The sequence below is a fragment of the Penicillium paradoxum genome, assembly GCF_028828445.1.
Source record: "Penicillium paradoxum strain IBT 22861 chromosome Unknown utg000005l_segment0_segment0, whole genome shotgun sequence".
NCBI classification, from domain to species: Eukaryota; Fungi; Ascomycota; class Eurotiomycetes; order Eurotiales; family Aspergillaceae; genus Penicillium; species Penicillium paradoxum.
The window spans coordinates 954,237-979,050 of record NW_026643183.1 but is presented as its reverse complement, the minus strand read 5'-3'; the positions used below and the strand labels follow the sequence as shown (position 1 = coordinate 979,050).

Below are 24,814 nucleotides of genomic sequence, written 5' to 3'. Positions count from 1 at the left end.
CTTAAAGAGTCCGATAAATAGGAAATTAAAAATATTAAAGACGAAAGGCTATTTAATAAGGAGAGATACTTCTTAGTGAAATAGAAGGGTTAGCTTACTAAATATAATTAGTAGATCCTAGAAGAAAATATAGGAAATATAAAAGAAGCTATTAAGTCCTTTAGAAAACTTAAGGAAAAGAAGAAGAAAGCTTAAAGTATACGGTTAAATTTAATACCCTATTAATAAAAAGAAGATAATAAATCTAGATCGAAACGAGCTTATTTTACTATCGAAATACCTCCGAGATATTATAGAAGAAATAACCTTTAAAAACGAGAAAATAGAATAATTCCGGAAACTATACCGAATATATAACGAACCTATAGTATATCTAGTATAATCGGAAAGCTAGCCTAGATACTAAGGGAAAGTGTAGGGCTTATATCGGTATCTTAACCACTTATAATAATCGCTATTATTAAATCCCCGATAAACGAATACTTCGCGGTATTCTATAAGGTATATCCCGAATCCCTATAGCGGATAAAGTAGCGAATAGAAACGTCGTAGGCCTTCTACTCGGCTAATATAGCTAAAAGACTAGGGCGAGGTAAAGGGGTTAGACTTCGAGAAGAGAGGAACCGTTTATAAGCGTTAGCGATATCCTACCGATTCGTTAGGGAAATATACCTAAAAGAGAGAAGGTAATATTTACGATAGGAGTCTTCTTTCGAGATAGGGGGAAACTATAAGTAGCTCGATAACTACGGATTAACGTAGAAAAGTCGGAGATTAACCTACGGATCCTACTCTTAACGGTAGCCCGGATAGTAGGCCTATAGAAAAATCGGGACCCGTTAACCTTATCCTATTCTATATAGTCGGGGCGATCCTCTAGCTTTTCGAAAAATCGGGTAGACTATTCGATAATTAAGGTTAGATCTATAGTATTACCGGTAATACCACTCGGAACCTATACGATTAGGGTCCGATACTAATAAGAAAGGCGAATAAATCTATACCGAGTTATATACCTATCGTTTCTCTATATAATACTAGTAAGAGATAGAACTAATAGCCTCGGATTTATACTTAACCTTAAGGGGTTTATCGGTAACCTACTTCTTCTTAGCTATATATAAATAGGTAACGTATTAATTTAAGCGATATCGGATAGGACGATTTCGTTTCGGGCGTGTAGAAGAACCGGAGTTTCGAGTATAACGAGTAGTCCTAATAGGACCTATACGAGGAGGAGTCGATAGTGGATCTATATCGGAATAGTTATAAATCTTAGATACTATCTTAGAAGTAGCCGAAGGAGAAGAGGGTATAGACTAGTCTATAGGCGGGTCGTTAATAGGAATTATACTACGACCCCGACTACGACCGCGACCGCGACTATAACCTCGCGCTATAATAAAGGAAGGTTCCTATAGAAATAAATAGGACTCGTAAAAAGATAAGACGATAAGATACGAGGGGATTACCTACGAAATATACGAGGAACTACGTATAAATAATAACGAAATAACGTAAAGAAAGAAAAGATTATAGTTAGAAAATTAAAATAAATTCCTCTTTTATTCTAGGCTACCTTTATTATAAGGAAGGAACTACGTATATAGTACCTTCCCTTTTATCGAGGAGAATAAGTTACGAACCTCTTACACTCGTTAATCCCGAAAGTATTAAGTAGGATCGTTCCTATAGCTTCCCCGAATATAGCTATAAAAGTGTTAGAAACGGACTCTAAATACCTCTATTTCGTAATAGTCTAATAAGTATATCCTATATCCCTAGAGAGTAGACTTAAAAGTCTACCCTAATCTAATAGAGTTAAACTACGACTATTAAGTATAGTCTATATATCGGCCCGACGACCGTTCGTAAACTTATTATAATTCGCCTAAAATAGCTAGACTATTATTAGAAGACGAATCGTTAACGAAACGGCTACGAAATACTTATAGCTTATATTTTCTTCGCACCTACTAAATTCTAATATAAATAGTAACTAATAACCACTACGTTAAACGCTTAGACTAAATTATACGAACTCTTAGCGACTTCCGTATAGATCTACTCCGATAACTCTATTTTATTATCTAAGAGAACCTTTAAAAATTTTAAGATAGTAGAAAAATCCTAAGTATCCCTTATTATACTAACGGGTACCTATACGGGATAAGTACGGATCTATTATAATAAAAGCCCGAAAACGTACCGTATTATAAGTCTTCTTATCTATATAATATCGCTCGTAAAGGATAGACGCGATCGTATTATACCGATAAGAGATAGAGAAAACCTCCCCTTCGGTAGTATTAAAGGACTTTAAGTTAGAACGTAAGTAGCCTAGGCACTAGACTAGTTCTAGTTCCGGTACTAGATCGCTAGTATCCCACCCGTTAGCTACTACTATAGCTATACTAACGAGGCTCTACAAAATAGAGAAAGGAATAAACTCGATAGGAACCCTTCTTACCTTATAACTTATACTTCCCTTTATTTAACCTAAAACCCCGGGACGGGTTTTATAGAGAAGGGGGGATAGTTGTTACGGTATTTCTTTATTATACTATTTTACCTTAGGCTCCCTTTCTCTTAGACGGAGGAGACCCCTCCGAATACCCTACGATGTCGGGATAGAACTAATATAATCCGGTCCCGAGAAGCGGGGAACCTAAATCATAAAAGGAAGACACCTATAGGAAAAGGGAAGGTAAGATTTAGTCTTATAACTAATATAGAATCGAATACCCTTCGTTCTAACTACGTATCCCTCTCGTATTATTATTCACCTAGTTAATAAGTATTGCCTTAATAAATAGTTACCTTAATAGTAAGTAGCCTAGGTACTAGACTAGTTCTAGTTCCGGTACTAGATCGCTAGTATCCCGCCCGTTAGCTACTACTATAGCTATACTAACGAGGCTCTATAAAATAGAGAAAGGAACAAACTCGATAGGAACCCTTCTTACCTTATAACTCATACTTCCCTTTGTTTAACCTAAAACCCCGGGACGGGTTTTATAGAGAAGGGGGATAGTTATTACGGTATTTCTTTGTTATACTATTTTACCTTAGGCTCCCTTTCTCTTAGACGGAGGAGACCCCTCCGAATACCCCACGATATCGGGATAGAACTAATATGATCCGGTCCCGAGAAGCGGGGAACCTAAATCATAAAAGGAAGACACCCATAGGAAAAGGGAAGGCAAGATTCAGTCTTGCAACCAATATAGAATCGAATACCCTTCGTTCTAACTACGTATCCCTCTCGTATCATTATTTACCTAGTCAACAAGTACTGCCTTGACAAACAGTTACCTTAACACTAAAGATATAATAGAGCGTAAGGAGCTAAGATAGACTATTAAGATATAATAACTACGTCTATATTCCTAAAGGCGAACCTATAATCTATTAGGAAATTATAAAGATCTACTATAACGATCTATAGGTAGGCTACTATATAAGGAAAAGAACGCTATAGGCTATTAGATATAAATATTAGTAGAAAAGCCTTATTAAAGATATATAGGACTATATCCTTATATACTAGGTTCCTAGATCTGCCTTCCTGCGTAGATCTCTGACATAGATATATAGTAGTCAAGTTCCCATTGAATAAACATGAATATAGGAACTTGATGTACATACATACTCTTTTTGACAACTCGAAAGTACGCTATCTGATCAAGACTTTCGTCGATCGGGAGTAACCGCGAGAGTAAGCACCCCACATGTTTATTGACGCAGATATAGACAAATTTTGTATCGAGATGTATCACAAATACTACTGAGAACCAATAATTGCATGTGGATATTAGAACCGGTACCGTCGGAGTCACATGAGATCTTGTGAATGGGGCATATGGGAATGAGATACATAGTAACAATAGCTGTAGCAATACGGAGTACAGGTTGACTCTTAGGGCTTATTGCTCCTCATTTGATTGGTTCATCCATCTCTCATCTACATCTGATTAGCCCGTGTCTGCAGTTCAGCAATAGCTCTACTGAGAATGCTTCGATGCTTCGATATCACCGCGTCTATCTCAAGTAGTGGAGAAACTTGCGGCAGCTAACTTGATACTTCTCAATTTTCCCAATTGAAAAGACCGCTAGAAAGAAAATTAAGAGACGGTGAAGATCATAATCAAGTGGGGGCCCGTAGTATGATGCGATGGCTTTGTTAGTCCCGACATCTGAAACGCGGCTGTCAGAAATAAATTAGGGGCCTCGGCTTCCACGAGATCTAGATGGTCAACTTCGGACTCTGAATACGTGATAACTACGCACAGTTCGATGTCCTGCATGCACTATTAACACACGAAATTCCCACGAGGTAAAGCAACACTCAGGATTCCGACTCTAATATATATTGCGCAAATAGTAGAGAGAAGTATACTCCCATTCCCCACTTGATCTGCAAGGGGAGTACTTCATATTTAACACCAAACCCCAAGATCTTTGCCATGTTTTGCGAGTGTAACAGGAATCGAATCTCTCGGACCTTGCTCCCCTGGGCGATCTTACTCTTTGTAGTGTAAATGCCGTGTCTTTAATGCCGTGCCTTTGGGTATTGAACTTGATTCTATCGCCCCGCCCTCATGCGCTCCTTAGGCCGCAGCATTGTCCCATGTCTCTCACCCGTTCATATTCCACGGGCGTTGTCTCGGAATGAAAAATAATCACCTCTTCAAAATTGTACTTCGGAGTCAGTTTCTCCTCCATGGCGGCTCTATCCGGCACACTTGTCCACTCCCTTGGTCATAATACCTTGGGAAAGACTGATATCGCTGTTCAGTCGGTCCTTTTGTTAATTGCATTCTTGATCGTCGGTCTGCGGTTATGGTCGCGACGATTACAGCGGGTTTCACTGCAGTTGAATGATTTCTTGATTATAGTTGCGACGGTAGGGCGATCTATTTCATCTTTTCTTATCTACAATCCGTGGTGGTGGTGATTCTCCACAATTATTCAACCGGGCTGACAATGGCAATATAGTTCTTACTAGTCGGTCGCTATGTGGTGGAAATCTTATTGATCGTGTTGTGTGGAATGGGGCTGCATTCCATCGAAGTGGCCCAGGTCGCAGGGACGGAGGTTTTTGTGCGATTCAACAAGGTAGGTGATGATGGATAGCATCTATACAATGCATTTCAATCTGTTCACAAACTAATCCCATTATCAGCTTATATATGCGGGTGATCTTCTCTGGGTCGTGGTGATCGCCTTGATTCAGTTATCAATTCTGCACTACTATGTGCGTAACTTCGAACAGTTTGCTGTCATCCTACTATCGTATGGCCTCATGTTTCTATGCTCAGCGCTCTGTATTGCGGGCTTGTTCGCAACCGCATTCCTCTGCACCCCGCCGAAGAGAGCATGGCTCACCAACACTCCGGGATATTGTGGTGATCACGAAACATTGAACATTGGTGTCAATGCAAGTGAGACTATTCTATCTTTCCTTGTCTTGATCCTTCCCATTCCCCTTTTGTGGCGCATGCCATTGTCGTGGGCGAGGAGGACTGCACTGGGGTGTGTTCAAATCCTAGGGTTGGCGTAAGTGATACCCCGGCATGAGTAGTATGGATAGAATGACTGACCGGCATTTCAGAATCATTACCATTATTGCTATTCGTCTGACGCCCGGGTTTGAGGTCGACCCACACGACCTAACACACAGCTCTGCCAGGAAGTCAATACTTTCATGCATTATACTCCCTTTAGGGATAATTGCTGCATCTCTTCCGATACCCCAATCGCCCGTTGAGCGAAACCGACTCTCGGCTTTCCCGTCTGCATTCCACCCTTCTATCTCTGAGCTAAACTTTGCGAGGTACTGGAGGACAACGGTCATTTCCGGGAGACAGTTAGACGAGCCAGAGATGCCTTTAGTGACGGTTGCTAAACCTTTCATGGCAAAAATGGGGTACCTTGCTCCTGGGCATATTCAAGTCACTTCGGACTGGGAAATTCATTCGTCGCGGGGTTCGGCGAGATTTGATAAATCACCTGTACGGCGGGTCTGAAGGTGTATTTCTCATGTTATCTCCAGTTCAAATATATTGACAATAGAGGTCGGGCCTGGTGCCCGGTATAAGTCTTGTTTATTTTACTATCTATCCCCCACAGTGTCTACCATACGGCAAGTATAACGCTGGGTTTGCTTGGAGTGATAGATGCCCCTGGTACTAGTCATACTCGCCCTTTCCAGTATCTCGGTATATCTAACCATCTATCTTGTGGTATCGCTGCGATCACCTTTCATACGGATATTGGTCATCGAGGAAGCACGAGATGAAAAAGAAATTTGTCGAAGCTGGGTGACCAGCTTAATGGTATATATTGTTATATACTCTCACCATACTAACATTAAGCGCACAGAAACAAACTTATAGCGGTTAATTTATTTAGTTTTGATCAAGATTGATCTTTATACCGAGAATAAAATAGTCTATTTCCCGTCGTAATCATTCTAGGAAAATTTATTTGGCGTAAGACCGCTCATGGATGACTCTCAATTTGGTAAATTTTGTTTTGCTTTATATATCCAAAGCTGGAAACGATTTTCATCCCAACTGATATAGTTGGCCAATTGGCCTAGTGGTAAGGCATCCGTTTCCGGTGCGGGAGATCGTAGGTTCGAATCCTGCATTGGTCGCTATCTTTTTTGTCCCCTCTCCTCTCTTCCAGAGGGAAGGATGGTTTTTTTGCCACCACAGTAATTAATTTTTGCTTTGAATCGCATTAATGCTAAGTTGCTGCATGTAATAAGGATGTAAATGTTGACTTCTAACGTATATAGCAGTACGGGGTAAAGACAAAGACATGTATGCGTACAACACATGGTTCGACTATAGGTAGATAGTTTATACTTACGAACGGTGTATATACTTCAGGCATCTAGATACTGACGAGCACTTAATGGACCACTCACTGACTGACTGGTTGGTATATGGTGGAACGCTAGACAGTAAAAGAAAAAAAAAATAAATCCAGTGATGTGAAAGTAGAATATAATACCTAGCATGTAGGTAGGTATAAAAAGAAGGCTAATGCGAGCCAGAGTAGCAAAAAGCAAACCCACCAACAAAAAACCAAGCCACCCTCCTCCAACCATCACCATCAATTGAAGTTTCCTTCCTCTTGCGTATTCTCTCTACTCAGATAGAGAGACAAAAAGCAAAAAGAGAACGACCAATGCAGGATTCGAACCTACGATCTCCCGCACCGGAAACGGATGCCTTACCACTAGGCCAATTGGCCGCCTTGTGTGATAGACGAACAGGAAATGCGAATCATAATGCTGCGAAGCTGGAGAAATGTGCGAGAAAGAAACCTATGATTGATTCAGAAATCCTATAGGATCGCTATAGGAGGTGGACTTTTTGATTGACTAGCGTGTGAGGGTAAAAGAGCCTTTAGTGACTGTTGGTCACAGCCAAGAGAATGATCTTCAACAGACACAAGGAGTGTTAAGTTAAAGGAAGCATGTCTCACAGGAATAAACAACTCCTAGGGGGCACATGGCCCACCACCAATCAAACTCCCAGGAAGGAGTTCACGGACTTAGACATCCAGGGCATAAAACATCAGCAGCGCAGGTCCCAAACCTAACAGCGCCTCCCACGATCAGCGAGGATCACCCCTTGCATAGCAGGAAGGTGCACCCATGATCGACGGAGAAATCAGTCAAGATCAAGCATTAGGGCATTCCTCCCGGAGGAGTAAATAATTCAGCCATCCTGTCAGAGCAGTCAACACAACCACGAATGGTTGCCGCGAGGGATGTTGATATCGCCGCACGGGCAGCTGAGGGCATAACCTGACGACATCCCTTCATCCCAGTCATGGGAATGTCAAAAGGGCGATCCGTCCTGAGAGGATTAAAAACAGTCTGGTATCCCCTGAGCTGACTGCGCATTCCCAGAGACCTTCTTTGATACCCCTTCTTTTTTGTATTTACTGCCGCTGTCGCTCGTCGGCACTTCCTCTCTTTCAGTTTGAGACTTGACGAAAGATACGTCTATACAATCGACACGATGGTCAAGACTACTTATGCTCTTACGCTTTTCGCCGCTGTCAGCTTGGCAGCCCCGGTTCAGCAGCTTGACGGCCGTGCCATACAGAAAGACTCAGCCGAGCATGAGAACCTCATTGAGGAGCTTCCCCTCGTTGGGTCTCTTCTCGGATCGGTATGACTTCCGATATCTCAGAGAGGGCAGGATATGTGGAGGAGTATCGGCTAATAGTATTGCGAGAACAGAATCACGGTAAACGCGCTACTGAAAGGCCTGAGCACCACAACGTCATCGACGAAATCCCGATCCTTAATAAACTGATCGGCAGTGTTAGTTCCACACCTAGTTGATGGATTTTGAGAAAGGAGTGTACTAACCAAACTGTGGGAATAGGGCCAACAGAGGGAGCGTCGAGATATTGTCAGCGAGGGTATCAGTGGCTTGCCACTTGTGGGAGGTCTGTTTGGAAAGGTAGGCGTTTCCAACCCGCAGTCACCAAAAGACACAAAACGTTAACATGGCTTTAGCACGAGGTGGTCAATGGCAAAAACGGCAAGCGCGACTTGGCTAGCAGCCTCAATGGCATCCCTATCGTTGGAGAACTGCTCGGAATGGTAAGACACATCCTTAAAACCATTGGAACCCGATGACAAGCATGCAAAATCTAACATGTAACAGAACCAGGACAAGCCCTCCCACCAACAGACTGAGACTCCTGCTAAGCGCATTGATACCCGCCAGAATGCGGGCGATGTGAAGGGAGTGTTTAGGCTTCTGCACTCACTGACTAGTGGTGGTGTAAGTTGAGGAACACAAATTATGGTCGAGTTCAGAAAAGTACTAACAGTTACGATAGCCCGTGACCCAGAGCCACAAGCGTGATGAGGTCCATCCTAATGAAGCTGCTTCCCCCAAGGCCAATGGGGCTCAGCAGAGCAACCAGCCGGGCTCCGACGCCCAGAAAGGCAAGGAGGACAAGAACTCCGGTGGTCTCCTCGCTGGATTGATGGGCCCCAAGGGCCTCGGTGGCATTAAAGGCAACTCCGAGCACGGTCTCGGCCTGTTCCCTGTAAGTGGTATCCAACGATGTGGACACAAATAATGAAGCTAATATACCGCTAGATGCGTCGTGACACCAATCAGCTTGAGACCCGTCAATCAGCTCCCATCCAGGGTTCCACGCTGACTGATGTTGTCCTCCAGGGTGGTGTCTTCGGAAAAGTGACCAAATTGCTCACTCCTGGCGCCCCTGAGCACAAGCCTGGTCAGAACTCTCCTACTAATATGGGGGATGGTTCCACTGCTGGCCCCCCTGATCCTGCATCTGGTGCTGGTCCCCACTCAGGCCCTGGTCTTGCTGCTGAGCAAAGCCAGAGGGGTGCTTCCCAGTAAGCTGTTCACATACTGGACTCGCAAGTCTTGTTTTCTTCCTTTTGGTTAGTCGAAAGGATCGTTATGAGGATTTTATGATATGAAATGCATCGGCCCTAGTCGATGATAATTTAGGGTGGAGGATGATTTTGTTATTGAGTTGTTACTTATTCTTTCAAACCAAGTCGAATGGTTTCCGTTGTCATGGAATGAAGGTTTCATTATGCATAAATGACGTTCAATTTGGAACTTTGGACAAGAAAAGAAGCAGAAAGTCCTGCTTTGTAGTGAAACACAGATGAAGCCGCGAGGCAAAAAACACCAAAGACATCGAGGTCGTAAATCGTAGTCAGAGCGGAACCGGCTTTTCCGGTTCGGACTACCCAGTTAAAGAGCGTCCATGGGGGGTATCAGGTCGTTACACGCGATGAAAGCAAATGCAGACAAGCCACTTGAGATGGAACAAGAGACTCCGAAACAGCCGCGAGGAGACCTACTCAGAGTCATACATGTCCAAATCATCCACTACTACCGTTGTGCCTAAGGCCTCCTTACCTTCACGGATCATCGCCTGCAACTGCTTATTCAAGCGCTGGATACTGGCATCTTCTTCCCGCTCCTTGCGACGGATCTTGGCAGCCTGTCGCTGTATCTCCGCAGATCCAGGAACATCCCTTGACCGAGGAGATGGCAAGCCCTGGCTCTTAGTTGGCGATTGAGGTCCCGAGGAGCAAGAGACTCGTTTTAGTCGGGGCATCACGGCGGGTCTTCGGCGAGGAGTCGAGGCCTGGAAAGCGCGCCGTGTGCGAAGCGATGGGCTGGCAAACGCGCTGCTGCCCACAAAGGGATCGGAGCTCTCGGACACAAAGACCCAGCTGCGGTCGATTTCTTCATCTGCAAAATGTCCCGGAACGGGCGTCGAGCAGAATGCGTTTGTGCTGTACATTTGTTTTTCAGCCGATGGGTTGGCTGAGGGCTGCCAGCTGGATTCGACGGTTGTGGCTGTCGCTGTTGCTGTTGCTGGTGGCATGTCATAGCCCTGTCCTCCTCCTGCATAGAATCCCCGGAACGCTCCTGTCCAGCATAGATCGAGGACTTTGCTCACGGCTTTGATGACGGTCCGGCCCCAGCCTGTAGGCGCTGTCGTGGTGTTGGGGCTATCGGGGCTTGGAGTTGCGATGCAAGAGTCGCGGCGGCTGCGCTTGCGACTGGTTCCATTCAAAGCGGCTGGGTTTATGAACTCGTCGCCGGAATCAAAGGAAGGTGGGAGGAATGATTCGCGGTAGCGGTTCGGACGGTAATCCAGCTCGGCGGAGGCGTGGAAGTCATTTCCTCCGCCTACTGAGCGATAGTTGGAATGAATCATTGGTGAACTACTATTGTATTCAGTCTCGAAATGCGATGAAAGCTTCTCGGTATTCCGGCGTGGGCGCTTGCGACTAAGCGACAGAGAATAGAGCGACGAGGAAGCCGTGGTGGCTGGCACCTGGAACATCTGAGAGGGTGCATTGGAGAGGTCGAGTTTAGGTGGTGAGCCAGAGTTGAATATAGCATGCATATCGGGCATGTTTTTAAAGAATGAGAAGAAAGTGAAAATGAAACTAAAGACAAAAGTCGGAGGAGAAAAAGGGAAGATTTCCTGGAGAAGAAAAAAAAAAAAAAGAGAGAGGTTGGTTGGCCGTGACAGGATTAGTCTTGCCCTACTACTTTCTCCTACGTCTCACATTTCGATTTCTTCTCTCTCCCCCTTGATATTATCATGGGCTTGTTTAGAATTACAGTCTCTGACTGGTCCATTGCACTCCGGCAGCCTCCAGTCCTTCATCACCATCAACTAGCACACACCATCCCTCGCTGCCCTGTCCTCCATCTCCGGCAATCACCGCCTCAAAGTGGCTATGAGCGTACTCCAGAACTTGATCGTCAAAGGTACCTGGTTGCAACCAGACTGCAGGGATCCCCACTGTGTAGGCTTCCTGCAGCAGCTGGAGGGTCACAGCCGGAGGAGTCACCACAGACAGGGAGGTCTGCGTCGGGGATGGCAAACTGGCCGGTGAGGGGACCGTATCGTAAGCACGCGAGGGGAGGGTGATCTGCGCTGCTCGGGGGTTGAGTGGCGTCACTGGCAGTGAGTGTTGATGATACCAGGCAAGGACTGTTGACAGTTAGTTCGTCAACGTGTTCATCTTGTAGCTGTAGCTGAGTCGCCTACTTTTGTATCCGAACTTATGCGCGTCATTGCTGGCCCCCGCCACCGCAAAGCGGGGGGAAGAGAAGAAGCGCTTGACTGCTGCCATGGCAATTTGGAAAATAATATCAATGATGCAATAGTACTCCGTAGTTATTCTTAAGAGGATGAATAGTGATTGCACGGAATCGACGGGAGAATAAATCCCAATGCGCAACCTCGGCAGCCGATGACGACTGATCTCCCTTCATCTGCCATCTCCGACATTCGGCGACCCAACTCACCTCCAATTACAGACCACATTCGTTCGCATGCCACCGTTTCTCCCCCGCAAGCGAGTCTCCTCTGAGGACCCGCCCCCAGCCAAGCGCCAGGCCCGGCCCGCTAATGCCCAAGCTCCAGCTCCAACTCCAGCGCCGGCCCCCTTCCACCTGTCCGACTCCGACTCCGATTCCAACTCATCCTTGAGCGACGCGCCTGACGGACTTCTGAACAATGGCAGTACCACCAAGGCATCTGAGGAATCTGAGGAAGATGAAGAGGAGGATATTGACTGGGAGGATGCGATCGACACGAAGACAATTAGCGCCACGACGCCAAGTGTCGCAGCTCCAGAGCTACAAGATCTAGAGTTGACTCTAGATAAAAACGAGACCCACGTGTCAGATCTTTTGGATGGGAAGAAAGGGCCCAGCAAGATAGAGCGCCAAATTCGAATCTCAACTCACTGTATGCATGTCCAGTGCTTGCTCTTTCATAATGCGATTCGCAATTCCTGGAGCAACGATTCGAAGGTCCATGAGATCTTGCGCAAAAGGCTACCGGATGGACTCCACAAAGAAGTCAAAAAATGGCGCATCGCATCGGGTCTAGAACTCCCAGAGCCAAAACCAGAACCACCAAAGAAGAAGAAGGGCAAAAAAGCCCAGAAGAATAAAGATTGGAGTGCTGACTCTGAACGACTGGAACCAGGCCAGCCAGATATGAGCCGGGGCGATCCAATCATCACCTTAATCAAGGTGCTGGTCGCATACTGGAGGAAGCAGTTTCATATCACGGCGCCAGGACTACGAAAGTATGGATACCGACCGGTATCGGCTCTTGAAACTGCAATCACTGATTTTCGCGAACAAGAGCATGATCCAGAGAATCATGGTGAGCGCATCGCTAACCTTGATGAATTTCGTGTGACTGCAGAGCGTATGCAGGGTTCGCGAGACGTTGGAGCCCAACTTTTCACAGCTCTTATTCGAGCTCTGGGAATCGAAGCCAGGCTTGTGGCTAGTCTTCAGCCACTGGGCTTCGGTTGGACTAAAGCAGAGAACTACACATCTACCATACCCTCCAAGCCAGAATTAGATCGGAGGGAACCCACGAACGAACCAGAGTTGGAAGTATCCGAGCCTGAGACCGAGGAAGCCGAAGACAAAGCACCGGCGAAAGAAAAGCGCAAACAATTTGACAAGGATCTGCCGTTTCCTATCTATTGGACTGAGATTGCCTCGCCTATCACAAATGAGATTATATCCGTCGATCCGCTTGTGCTATCTAATCCAGTGGCACCATTTGGCAATACAGATGTGCAAGGAAACTTCGAGCCACGAGGCGCAAAAGCAGACCGAGCCAAACAAGTCATATGTTACGTCGTTGCCCACTCGGCAGACGGCACCGCCAAAGAGGTCACGACCCGATACCTTCGACGACGCACCTGGCCCGGCAAGACCAAGGGCTTCCGAATGCCACTGGAAAAAGTCCCCGTAGGTCCACGGGGACACTACATCGCATTCGACTGGTTCGGGATGGTAATGCGCGGCTACCAACGAGCCCCCAAAAGTAAAACAGCAGTCGACGAACTCGAAGAAACCCGGGATCTAAAACCAAACCAACCAGAGAAAAAGAAAACAACGACAACGACTGACACCCTCCAAAGTCTCCGGACCTCAACCGAGTTCGTCCTGGAACGCTTCCTCCGTCGCGAAGAAGCCCTCCGACCAGGCGCCGAGCCCGTCCGAACCTTCACAGCAGGCAAAGGCGCCCGCGCCAAAGAAGAACCCGTCTTCCGGCGCGCAGACGTACTGAAATGCCTCTCCGCCGAAAGCTGGCACAAAGAAGGCCGCCAGACAAAACCAGGCGCCGTACCACTCAAGCGGGTGCCCATCCGCGCCGTAACTCTGATTCGCAAGCGCGAAGTTGAAGAGTTGCACCGCCAGACTGGCGAGAAACCCTTGCAGGGACTGTACGCGCGGGACCAGACAGAGTTCATCATCCCGCCGCCTATCCAAGACGGGCGCATCCCGAAAAATGACTACGGCAACATCGACTGTTTTGTGCCGAGTATGATCCCCGCTGGTGCAGCGCATGTCCCGTTATCCGGCACGGTGCGTATCTGCAAGAAACTTGGAATCGATTATGCGGAGGCAGTGACGGGATTCGAGTTTGGGTCGAAGATGGCTGTCCCGGTTATTCAGGGTGTTGTCATTGCTGCGGAACATGAGTCGCTGCTTAGGGATGCCTGGAGCATTGATGCTGCAGAGAAGCGCAAGAAAGAGGAGCTGAAAGCTGAGAAGAGGATCTTACAGACTTGGCGGAAGTTTCTGTTCGGGTTGCGGATTATGGAGCGGGTGAGGGATGAGTATGGTGGTGGTGATCCGGCTGCTGATCGGGAACGGGATTCGCATAATCCTTTCGCTATGCAGAAGAAGAAACAAGATGAAGACGTTGATCTTGATGATGAAGATGAGGAAATGCATGATCGGGAGGAGTCTTACAATGTTATTGATCATGGTGGCGGGTTTCTTCTTCCTGGTCAGGAAGATGATGTGGATGATGGGTTGATTGTTGAGCATCATGATGAGCAGCAGAGCCACGCAGGGCCATCTCATACTCATGCTGATGATGACGAACTAGTGGAATCTGAATCTCGGGCTGCAGCATCTCCGCCCGTGTCTATCTCCTCGGACTTGGCTGATGAGCTGGATGACGGCAAGGATGAAGAGTCCGAGCCAGAATACGCACCTCGTCCGACACGACGAACGCGAGGCCGTTGACGGACTATCATCTTCAACGAACAAATCCTCCACAAGGGAATGTTTATATTTCTAGCTATCTCTTATGTGCACCGTCATGTGCGACGATCTAGAGTTGAGGTAGAGTTTTGTACGAGATACTCCAAGCATCAAAGACGAATACGACATGTCACGAATATAATGTTTCAGATAGAATGGGCTCAATCAAAGACCTATCCTGTTTTGTAATTCAATAGACAAAAAAAAACCGTAAAAGACTTTTCATTCATAATTAAGTGATATCGACATCGTACAGTCGTTAATACCTCACATCCACCCCCCAAAGCTAAGTACAATAGACCCATTTCCCTGTCCATATCCAGCAATGGACTTATTATTTGTTACATCGTATAATTGCACATACCGACTCCCTAAGCCCTCAACCGTGGAGCAGCCAAAGGGGAATCGATCTCCCCCCATTCCCCACCCTCACTCTCATCCTCGTAATCCAATGCAAAACTCTCATCTTCAAATGAGGGACTCACATGCACAGCCGGCGAGGAAATGGGACTAAGCGCCACGCGTGGCCGTGATTTGAAGACACTATCATACTCAGCATCTTCCTCAAAGAGCTTATCCTGCGGCGTTGAAGCGCGCGAGCGCTCTCCAATCGAGCGAGCTGATTGACCCGAAGCCTTACGCGGCGTCACGAATTGGTTCACTGGGTAGGATGGACGGGGTCGGCGACGTGGACGTGGGGCTTCGTGGGGCACGGGTTGGAGGAGGGACATTGATCTGCGCGTGCGCTCGACTAGGGTATGGGAGCGTTTGATGGGTTCGGGGTCTGGTTCATCTTCTGATGAGGGGATGTCTGGGAAGAAGCGAACAATTGGAGGGGAAGGCTGGATGCACTCTGATGCTGGTTCTGGATGTGGTTCAGGTTCAGGTTCAGGTTGTGGCTCTGAGGTACCCAGCTCTGGTGGTGGGCTGCGGGTGTGGTGATATTCTTCTGCCACTATTGATGGGGAGCTAACGGCCTCCACTGAATCTTCATATCGGAGGTAATTGTTCGTTCTCACATCGGCAAGGGATGCCCCGGTCTTTGAACGAGACTTGCCGTTGATACGGGCGAGAGCCTCGTTTACAGATGATAGGAGATATTTATCTGCTCCCTTCAACATCCGACCACGATCGCCAGGTTGGCGAACTGATTTGGATATACTGGCCACTGTGAGAGATTGGTGATCTCGGAAGAGCATACGTGGCTCCTTAGGCGGAGCTGTGCTTGTTTCATCCGTGCCTCTTTCCTTCGAGAGCGACTTGTTATACTCATGCCATTTGTGCAGTCGGCTCCGTTGCAGTAAAACGCGAGCCTCCAAATCAAGGATTAGGTCCGGCTTTAACATATGAGGGAGATTTTCCACATCGGAATCTGTTGCTTGCGCCAACGCCTTGGAAAAGGGAAGTTCCAGAAAAGCGTCGGTGCTGCTTTGCGACCCGCCTTCAAGTAGCGCAGTGGCCCATTCTTCACTGGCTAGCCAATTTGTCTGGACCTCACGTACTAAACTCGCGGATCCGTGTTGCGCACCATTCTTGCTAACGCCGGATTCTTGATTCGCACGCTCGGTCAACTCGACCCCTTTATCGTCCAGGAGCTGTGCGAACCGATCATACGCATCTCGAACGCGCGCATGCCGTTCCCCCGCGGTACTGAGAGAAACTTGATGCGCAAGGATGAGTGGAACTAGATTCTGATAGTCTGTTGGGGTTATAGATGTGGCAGTTGATATTCTCGTGGCTGGGTTCCAAGCCATCTCGTCGGTGGACACAGCCACAACTCTCCGAAGGACTACAGCCGAAAATCCAGCGAGTAGCTCCTCGAATTTCTCGCCCTTGCAATCATCCAGCATAGTTTTTCGAAGCACAAACTCTCTTCCAAGGTCTCCATTTTTCTTTAATTCGCCTAGGCATCGAAATAAGGCTGCGCGGAGATTGACAGACTGTAGGGATTCTAACGGTGGGAAGAAGGGCCGGAGTTTCTGCAAGAAAATTTTAGTAGGCTTCTTAAGCTGGGGGATAGTTCATCGTACATTTTGGGCGCCTTCTGGGTCCCAAATGGAATAGAGATAGTACAGTGCCCATTCTATGAGACGGATGCGTTGACGTTGGTTCTGAGCTGTCGCAGACAATGCGCGGAGAGATATACCGGGCCAGTCATCGCGCTGATCCAGATGCAATAGCTTCAGATTGCGGATAAAAACATCCAGATGCGAGGGGCCCGACCAGTCCAGGGGTTTGGGCCGAAGGGGTCTTGTCGCAGCCATCCTGTGTCGAAGGGGTATTCAGTAAACGCACGCCGGAGAGTAAACATAGATAACGGAAGTTTGCATTGTTTGCAGCGCCTATCAGTCCCGCATTCGTTGTTTCTGCGTTCGTTTGTTTTCTCTATCCTCCGGTCCTCCTGCTTTCTTTCTTGTTTCCAGTCATTTCTTCTCTTCAAGCCTTTCAGTCATGGCTACCGACGAGACCAAGTGGACTCTTGAGTCCGGTAAGTCTCAAATACCTCATTTTAGACCCCGCAAAGCTAACCTACCCAGTGCTATCTACCCTCCCCCGCCCTCTGGAGGAGAACTCTACGTCGCCAGTCCCATTTTTCCACTTGATCGAGCGCCTGAAGACCACCAAGCGTGAGGGGTGGCGCCGTTTTGGTATCAATGGCGAGTCGATCGCCGACCACATGTACCGCATGTCGATCATGACGATGATGGCCCCGCCCACCCTGGCAGCCCGGATTAACATCCCGCGCTGCACGAAGATGGCCCTGGTTCACGATATGGCTGAAGCCCTTGTCGGCGATATCACTCCGGTCGACTACCACATCACCAAGGCTGAGAAGGCTCGCCGTGAGGCCGCCGTCATGGAATACATCGCTACCACTCTCCTCGGCAAGGTTCCCGGAGGAATGCTGTCCGGCGCGGAGATCAAGAGCGTGTTCGAGGAATACGAAGAGGATGTGACCCTAGAGGCTCATTTCGTGCATGACATCGACAAGATGGAGCTCCTGCTGCAGATGGTTGAGTATGAGCACTCGAATGAGGTTGATCTCACTGAGTTCACCCATGTTGCTAAGCGCATTCGGTTGCCCGAGATTCAGGCTTGGGCTGCGGATGTTATTGCAGAGAGACCCCAGAAGAAAGCTCCTTGAATTTGCATGCAGTTTGCGCGCAGCAAGAATCGGGTGACGGGGGAGTCGGGCATGGCCGGGGCTTATCATTTTTGAGAACCATTGCGTTTTCGGCGTTTGTCTCTGCATTTTACTTTTGCATTTTCTCTTTTCGGGTACTTTAGATGCCATAGAGAACGAGTGATGAGAATACATGAATTCTACGAAATTTCTGATGGAGAATAGTACTAGAGAAAAGGAGAGACCAGCTTCGAGGTAGAGTGGACCAGATGTTGGAGACACACATCAAGGAACCTGGTAGTAGGCAAGATATGTAGCATCCCCACTACAAGAAGGATATAAAGAGGACTTAAGACTACAGAGGCATCTACAAAGGCACAATGTCTACCATGTATCAAAGAATCATCAAGATATCAAACCTCACTGTGAATGCTATATACAGACTTGCTTGGTTTCACCACAATGGCTACTTATCCTGAACACCACGTAGAGGTGCAAGTCATGCTCAGGTGTTGCATACAGGCCCCATGCAACTGGGTAAGACTCCTAAAGCGCAAGGTGTAATGAAGGAATGGGGTCAAGGATCGGAGGAGGACAAGGATAACCAGGAAGAAGGACCGTATCCACACTCAAAGAACCTTGGAAGTGTCCGTGAACTAAGGCGCGCTTCGTGTCGAGACCAACCCCTTTGAAATCCCTGTCCCCTAGGGGAAAAAGTGGGAAACCCTCAGATTGCTCTTCATTTGGGGCCGGGCAAGTTAGTGGCGGGCAGTGAAGGAGTGGGGTCAAGGCTTGGAGAGGTAACAGTGGAATCCGCAGGCAGGACGGGCTGTATCCGCAGCGGCCGAAAGAGTGTCTTCCCCGTGTGTTGAACACAAGGCGCATGTTTCAGCACGTGTCTCCTTGGCATGCTTCGTGACTAACCTTTCCTGCGGCACATCAACAGTCCCTAGAGAAGGATACAAAGTGGGAAACATCCTCAGAGAGCACTCGTCACAGGCGCCAGGCAGATAGGTGACCGAAGGAATTAGGTATGGGCAGAAAGATGAGAAAGGAAAGGAAGGGGGACGGGAATACATGCAAAACGGAGTGGAGGGCAGGGGAGTGGAAGAAGGAAGAAAAAGAGAAGAAGAAACTGGGGGAGAGGGAGGTATTTATGTGTTTGGGAAGGCTGAAGGCGACGACGAGGTCCCCGGGTGGGCGACGAGTTCCTTCTCAAAGAGGAAGGCACGGGTGCTGGACCACAAACAAACAAATGTGGAAGGAGCAACTGGGCACTGGAATAGGATCAGGTGAGAGAATAGCCACCGGGGCACTAGTTAGGACCATTCCCTAGTTCCTATCCGGTTTGATAGAACGAGCAGACAGTTATATAGACAGTTAGGGCTATATGCGCTTGTAGACAGCACAGCCGCATGCGTAAAAAGATACAGCATACCTAGTAGATTCCACATTATATGATATGATTGAGCTTGTACGCATTCTAAAGTCCAAACGTCTTGGATAAGTGGCTCAAGGCCTTTGGCTAGTTCAACTTACAGTCCTCTCTGATATAAAACAGCCCTGCCCACCGGGCCAGCTCATTCTATGTTATGAGCGTGTCATATACGCCACTCTGGAGCCTCTCCAGGATATTGTATGACTTGCTGACCGGGGCAGTGCAAGTCATTTCCTACCTACATCGCTTTCTATAACATGTTCAAAGTTCACAGTATATAGCCAACTCGTTAACTGAACCCGCAACACTACACATCTAGCCAGGAGATGCAACTAGAATAACAGAACCCAGCATTGTATCCTACTCGACGAATCCCGGGTTCTTGGACGAACCAGTACAGTGACCGTGTGATAAAAATTGGAACAAGGCACAGGGCTCACCTTAGACTTCGGACAAATGATCGCTGAACTACGAACCAGGGGCAGTCTGAATAGCAGAGGCAGGATGTCACCAATTGAATTTTAGAGTCTATCTATTCTCAGTCGCGGCCGGGTGATATACAGTTACAAGTGGCTGTGAAGACTTGCTTCTCATCGAAGAAAATATCTCCTTATCTGGAGCCAAATTTCTTCCCCAGCCGTTCCAATAGCTTAGTTCAACTTGGCTAGTCAAGCCACACCTTGAGTCACTCGCCCACGAGGACCGCATCCTCCGATGTCTCGAATAACCCTCACAGTGAATTCAGAATACATCGCAGGACAGCGAGGAGCCAGCAGCAGCAAATCCAAATAATCACAATCTTCCAAAATGTTATATACTAACCTCGAAATGAATCAATCAAGCGGCTCATTCTCCATCTCTCTCGCCAGCATCTCTGCCTCAGCGCTCATCTCCTCCTCCCCACGTGGCTTCCGCGCATCGTTATCCACTGCGGGGAACCTCGACCTCAAATTCCCACTCGCCTGTCCCTCAGAAGCAGCATCCTTAAACACCTTCCCCAAATCCCCCTCATCCCCATCCAGCAGGTCATAAACCGCATCTGTGCCGCCGGCATGATCCAGATCAGCCCTCTTGCGCGGGATAATGTGTGCATGAACGTGCGGTACGCTCTGACCTGCATGCACGCCGTCCTGCACGGCGATGTTGAGGCTTGTTGCGCCGTAGACGCGCTCTACCATGCGTCCGATGCGCCGGACGGTTAGGAAGAGGTCGCTTGTTTCTGCGGGGGTCAGGTCTGCAACGCGGGGTACGATTCGTCGTGGGGAGACGAGAACGTGGCCTGGGAGGATGGGTTTGAGGTTGACCAGGGCGAAGGTTAGGGGGGTTGTGTAGAAGACCTGTTTGAGGAGGGTCAGCTAAAGTGGTATAGTATGGGTTGGTTGGGGATATGTCTGGGCTTTGCGATGTTGGTGTTGGGAGATTGGGGGTGTGTTTGGGGTGAGGGTAGATTTACCTGTGATGTGACAATAAATGAGCCAAACTGGATTGGCGCCGTAGCGCCTTTGAGAGGTGACATTGTGGAATTGGACATGGGATTTGGGCTCGATTGCGCGAGGGTTGTCGCGTCGGTTTTCCGATGATGTCGCCCCGGGTGCTGATAAGGGCTTATCAGCATATCAGGATCATCTCGACAGGGCTGAGATCTACAGACACTCAGGGGTATTGAGAAAGTACAGGAGAATGGGTATCATTGACATTGGCCATAAACAAAATCCTGAACTATATTACAAAGAAAATATTCGACAGCTAACAAATTGCGACTCATCAATCGCATGGGTAACAAAAAAAGGTACAGTCAATTATCATGAGAGTGTAATGGGCATGAAGGGGTGTAGAGCTCAGGATTCCTCTTTCGCTTTCTCCGACTCTGGTTTGGTCTCAGAGACAGTTGAGGAATCCTGCGCCGCGGGCGTCACCTCAACATTGTCTTCGGGTTGTTCAGAAGGAGTTGATTCTTCCTTGTCTTCGATAGCGGGATTCTCGACGGATGGTTCTATCTTCGGATTTGAGTTCTCGGTGTCAAGCTTTTCGTTTTCATTGGTCTTCTCAACTTTTTCCTGATCTTTTGGCAATTCAGATGGCTGCTCCTGAGATTCTTCCAGTGCCTGTTCTTGAGACTCCACAATAGGGTCTTCGGATGGTTCTCCCACTTCGGTAGAGTCTTCATCCGCAGCGGCAGGTGCAGCACCCTCAGTCGGAATCTCCAGTACGGAGACAGGGCGCGGTTCGGGTGATTGCTCCAGGGCCTCACGCAGGGGTGATGGCGTCTGGGGGCTCTCTTCCAAATCCTCTGGACCCTCTGTAATGGTTGTAACATGCGATCCAGTCGAAGGACTGTGCTTGTGGCGACGAGTGGTTGCACCAGTACCAAGCGACGGATCCAGACTCTCCGCAACGGCAGCAAATGGGTTCTCACCGTCCTTGCGCAGAATTGTCAGACGCTTGCTGTCAACGGGTTCTTCTTCAGGCTGCGGGATCGCATCGGGGCCTTCGGCCTCAGGGGGGATCGTGTAATTGTCCTGCGGGATGAGGCTGTACATGTCGCAGACAGTCTTAAAGAACACATAGAGACCATCGTGACCCTCCACCTCCCAGAATACATCCCGATGCTGGAACCATGCGTGTGCGAATATGCGGTAAAGGCGGCGGAATATGTTCGTCAAGTGTCTCATGCTAGCCTGAGGACCTCCGGCATTCTCAGAGCCAAGCGTAAGTCGGCTGGGGAAATATTTCGGCGATGTGAGAGTATTAGTGGCCCAATCCAAGGTATGGCAACAGTAGTCGATTGCACAGCAAGATTTGGGTGGGTCGTGCACGGCGCAGAGATACTGCCACTCGGAAGCTCGCATCTCAGGGCACGTTTGCGACGAGCAAGGCGGGCTTTCGGCGAAAAAGGCAATGATCAGGTTATTAACTTTCATAGTAAGAAATCGGCATAATTCGTATAGCCAAAGTGATCGATCGACTCCCTCTGGGGGATCTGCCAGCTGTATCGCAACCTTGCGGTTGATCGGAACGACCATGTCAGATCCTTCGGGTTTCGTATAGTGATGGTACAAAGCTTTGAGGTGTTCCTGGAGCTGAAATGGAGAGTCAAGCTGCATTTATTAGTGATACCCAGTTTTTTCAGTGAATAGCGACTTACCTGGGCAAGGGGAATCAGCGGTGGACCAAATGCCATATCGGCGGATTTAGTCCCTGGTCTGATTCTGCGCGTCGAGCCCTCGTCTTCTCCCATCGGAACGCCGAGTAAATCAGAATCTTGGCCGAAGGACTCCCCAACAGATGGCGACTGAGGTCCAATCTGAACTTCAGTGAACGGAGGCGGGCTGGGAAGCCGCGGGGAGCTTGACGGAGAGACTCCCGCAGCAGTCATGACGGTAGAATAACACGGACGCTAGATGAAACGAAAGAAACCGAGAAAGAAACAAAAGAGTGAAAGGTCTCTAGACGCCCTGTTAAACTGCGTCAACGAAAGAAAATGTAGAGTACTGGGAGCATACAAGAAGCTGAAGATAACAACCATCAACATAACAACGGCTGACCGCCCGAGCCCTGTACCCTAACGTCTATTTTGGGCAACAACGTCATCTGACGCAGCTACGAGCTTTCCCTTTCCTCTGACTCTGCTTGATTTTATAGATCAACGCAGTATCCAAAGGATCAAAGATAATGTCTGCCAATTTCGAAGATGAGGATGCTCCTCCGGAGCTTATCGATGTGTCTGCGATGCCCGCAGACGAGGTATCGGTGGATGAAGAACTGACAGCTCGAGTGCCGATCACTCTGGTCACTGGTATGATAGAAGAGCACCTTGATGTCTGGAAGTAAGAAAAGAAACTAACGACCTGGCAAGGCTACCTGGGAGCTGGCAAAACGACACTTTTAAACTATATTTTGACAGAAAAACACGGCAAAAAGATTGCCGTGATTATGAACGGTTCGTCTACAGCGTCTGGCCGCTATATATGAGATACACTGCTAATAATACCGCAGAATTCGGTGATTGTAAGAAGACCAATAAAACCAAACCAAAGACTTGTATTCTAACATGATCATAAAGCAATGGACATTGAAAAACCAATGACAGTGAACCAAGGCGGCCAAGAAGTGACTGAGTGGATGGAAGTCGGCAACGGCTGCATCTGCTGCTCTGTGAAAGATTCAGGCGTGATGGCCATTGAGTCTTTGATGGAACGCCGCGGTACCTTCGACTATATCCTTCTAGAGACGACCGGTCTGGCAGACCCGGGCAACATCGCCCCGATCTTTTGGATGGACGAAGGGCTCGGAAGTTCCATCTATCTCGATGGAATTGTCACTCTTGTTGACGCGAAGAACATCATGCGTTTGCTAGATGAGCCAGCACCCGAGGAGAAGGCCGAGTCTCATGACGCAAACCACGACCATGGGTCTGGTCCTGTGCTTTCTATGGCCCACATGCAAATCTCGCATGCCGACGTGGTCATTCTCAACAAGACGGATCTCGTTACGGCAGAAGAGCTGGAGGCTGTGCGGGATCGCGTTACCTCTATTAATAGCGTGGCGAAGATACATGTGACGGATCATAGTCGTACACCGCAAATTGAGGGCGTTGTGCTGGATTTGCATGCGTATGATCACTTGGCAGAGTTGGACTTCAGTAAGAAGGGACATAGCCACATGGACCCGGTATGTTTGATTTATTTGCTATTTATTACAACTGGAGAGCCTTCTTGTGATACTAACCCATACCTAGGCAATTTCTACCACTGCTATTGTTACACCTCCAATCCCGGCAGACAAGGTAGGCCGCGTGGATGCCTGGTTGCGCTCTGTTCTGTGGGATACAACCTTCCCCGTGCCTACTCAGTCAACCTCGTCTGAGCCACACCCAGACAACTTTGAGGTCCACCGGTTGAAGGGTATTCTCATCCTGGACAATGGCACGAGCAGAGTTATCCAAGCCGTACGGGACGTGTTTGAGATCCGAGATGCACAGCCTATAGACACGGAGGATAAGTCTAAGCCACTTCAGTGCAAGATCGTATTGATTGGACGAGGACTAGGGTCAAGCGTAGAGCCTTGGCAGGAGAGTTTTGAATCATGTTTGAAATAAATCTCCATAGAGGATAATGAAGAAAATGACATATTCTATCAAATCAAAGGCCACCAATCCATCGTGAGAACAGCGTCTAGTTACGAGTAAAATGCCAAAGTCAATGCTAACCAAGAATTGCATTGCCAAATAACGGAAAAAAAAATAATACAGCCCTGTCAGACAAGAAGAGGTATAAAAAGATCCCATCAATATACATCGACTTATGGGAGAGAAACACCAGAACGCAGAACAAGGGCCTCCACCGACGAAAAATAACCAAATCATAAAAAAAAAAATAAACAGCAGGAAGGATAAGTCAAAACCCACAAAGCAAGTAACAAAATAAAAAGCCAACCAAAAAACAAAAAAAACTAAACCAGGTAAGATCCGCCAAAATGCAAAAGAAGAAAGAAAAAGGAAAGACTTTTTAGGACTCCAGGGTTTCGCCCGCCATCGGTGTGAATGCTTCCAAAAAAGCTCAATAACACGAGGCAAACGACGAGGCATAAACTGTACAAGCAGAGCAA

General features: G+C 47.8%; 10 protein-coding genes across 10 annotated transcripts; 5 read left to right on the top strand and 5 right to left on the bottom strand.

Moving 5' to 3' along the window:
- Positions 1-4,723: 4,723 nt before the first annotated feature.
- On the top strand, positions 4,724-6,029 carry N7457_005401 (uncharacterized protein; the record flags this gene model as incomplete). The annotated part of the gene is made up of 4 exons (XM_057176446.1): positions 4,724-4,906; positions 4,999-5,118; positions 5,186-5,559; positions 5,615-6,029. The coding sequence occupies 4 exons, from the start codon at positions 4,724-4,726 to the stop codon at positions 6,027-6,029; spliced, it is 1,092 nt and encodes a 363-aa protein (XP_057030748.1).
- Positions 6,030-8,042: 2,013 nt separating this feature from the next.
- On the top strand, positions 8,043-9,413 carry N7457_005400 (uncharacterized protein; the record flags this gene model as incomplete). The annotated part of the gene is made up of 7 exons (XM_057176445.1): positions 8,043-8,195; positions 8,267-8,350; positions 8,415-8,492; positions 8,549-8,635; positions 8,700-8,819; positions 8,878-9,090; positions 9,144-9,413. 7 exons carry the CDS (start codon positions 8,043-8,045, stop codon positions 9,411-9,413), a joined length of 1,005 nt encoding a protein of 334 aa, XP_057030747.1.
- A 472-nt stretch (positions 9,414-9,885) lies between these two features.
- N7457_005399 (uncharacterized protein) lies at positions 9,886-10,959 on the bottom strand (the record flags this gene model as incomplete). The annotated part of the gene is made up of 1 exon (XM_057176444.1): positions 9,886-10,959. The coding sequence occupies one exon, from the start codon at positions 10,957-10,959 to the stop codon at positions 9,886-9,888; it is 1,074 nt and encodes a 357-aa protein (XP_057030746.1).
- Positions 10,960-11,167: 208 nt separating this feature from the next.
- On the bottom strand, positions 11,168-11,689 carry N7457_005398 (CoA-binding protein; the record flags this gene model as incomplete). The annotated part of the gene is made up of 2 exons (XM_057176443.1): positions 11,168-11,547; positions 11,605-11,689. The coding sequence occupies 2 exons, from the start codon at positions 11,687-11,689 to the stop codon at positions 11,168-11,170; spliced, it is 465 nt and encodes a 154-aa protein (XP_057030745.1).
- Positions 11,690-11,891: 202 nt separating this feature from the next.
- N7457_005397 (Rad4 family protein) lies at positions 11,892-14,627 on the top strand (the record flags this gene model as incomplete). The annotated part of the gene is made up of 1 exon (XM_057176442.1): positions 11,892-14,627. One exon carries the CDS (start codon positions 11,892-11,894, stop codon positions 14,625-14,627), a length of 2,736 nt encoding a protein of 911 aa, XP_057030744.1.
- A 389-nt stretch (positions 14,628-15,016) lies between these two features.
- On the bottom strand, positions 15,017-16,909 carry N7457_005396 (uncharacterized protein; the record flags this gene model as incomplete). Its single annotated transcript, XM_057176441.1, has 3 exons — positions 15,017-15,510; positions 15,556-16,624; positions 16,676-16,909. 3 exons carry the CDS (start codon positions 16,907-16,909, stop codon positions 15,017-15,019), a joined length of 1,797 nt encoding a protein of 598 aa, XP_057030743.1.
- Positions 16,910-17,096: 187 nt separating this feature from the next.
- Positions 17,097-17,790, top strand: N7457_005395 (HD domain-containing protein; the record flags this gene model as incomplete). Its single annotated transcript, XM_057176440.1, has 2 exons — positions 17,097-17,133; positions 17,183-17,790. 2 exons carry the CDS (start codon positions 17,097-17,099, stop codon positions 17,788-17,790), a joined length of 645 nt encoding a protein of 214 aa, XP_057030742.1.
- A 2,250-nt stretch (positions 17,791-20,040) lies between these two features.
- Positions 20,041-20,723, bottom strand: N7457_005394 (HIT family protein; the record flags this gene model as incomplete). The annotated part of the gene is made up of 2 exons (XM_057176439.1): positions 20,041-20,544; positions 20,661-20,723. The coding sequence occupies 2 exons, from the start codon at positions 20,721-20,723 to the stop codon at positions 20,041-20,043; spliced, it is 567 nt and encodes a 188-aa protein (XP_057030741.1).
- A 322-nt stretch (positions 20,724-21,045) lies between these two features.
- Positions 21,046-22,583, bottom strand: N7457_005393 (Mob1 family protein; the record flags this gene model as incomplete). Its single annotated transcript, XM_057176438.1, has 2 exons — positions 21,046-22,305; positions 22,353-22,583. 2 exons carry the CDS (start codon positions 22,581-22,583, stop codon positions 21,046-21,048), a joined length of 1,491 nt encoding a protein of 496 aa, XP_057030740.1.
- A 296-nt stretch (positions 22,584-22,879) lies between these two features.
- Positions 22,880-24,305, top strand: N7457_005392 (CobW family GTP-binding protein; the record flags this gene model as incomplete). The annotated part of the gene is made up of 5 exons (XM_057176437.1): positions 22,880-23,003; positions 23,064-23,147; positions 23,204-23,215; positions 23,271-23,878; positions 23,946-24,305. The coding sequence occupies 5 exons, from the start codon at positions 22,880-22,882 to the stop codon at positions 24,303-24,305; spliced, it is 1,188 nt and encodes a 395-aa protein (XP_057030739.1).
- Positions 24,306-24,814: the final 509 nt, after the last annotated feature.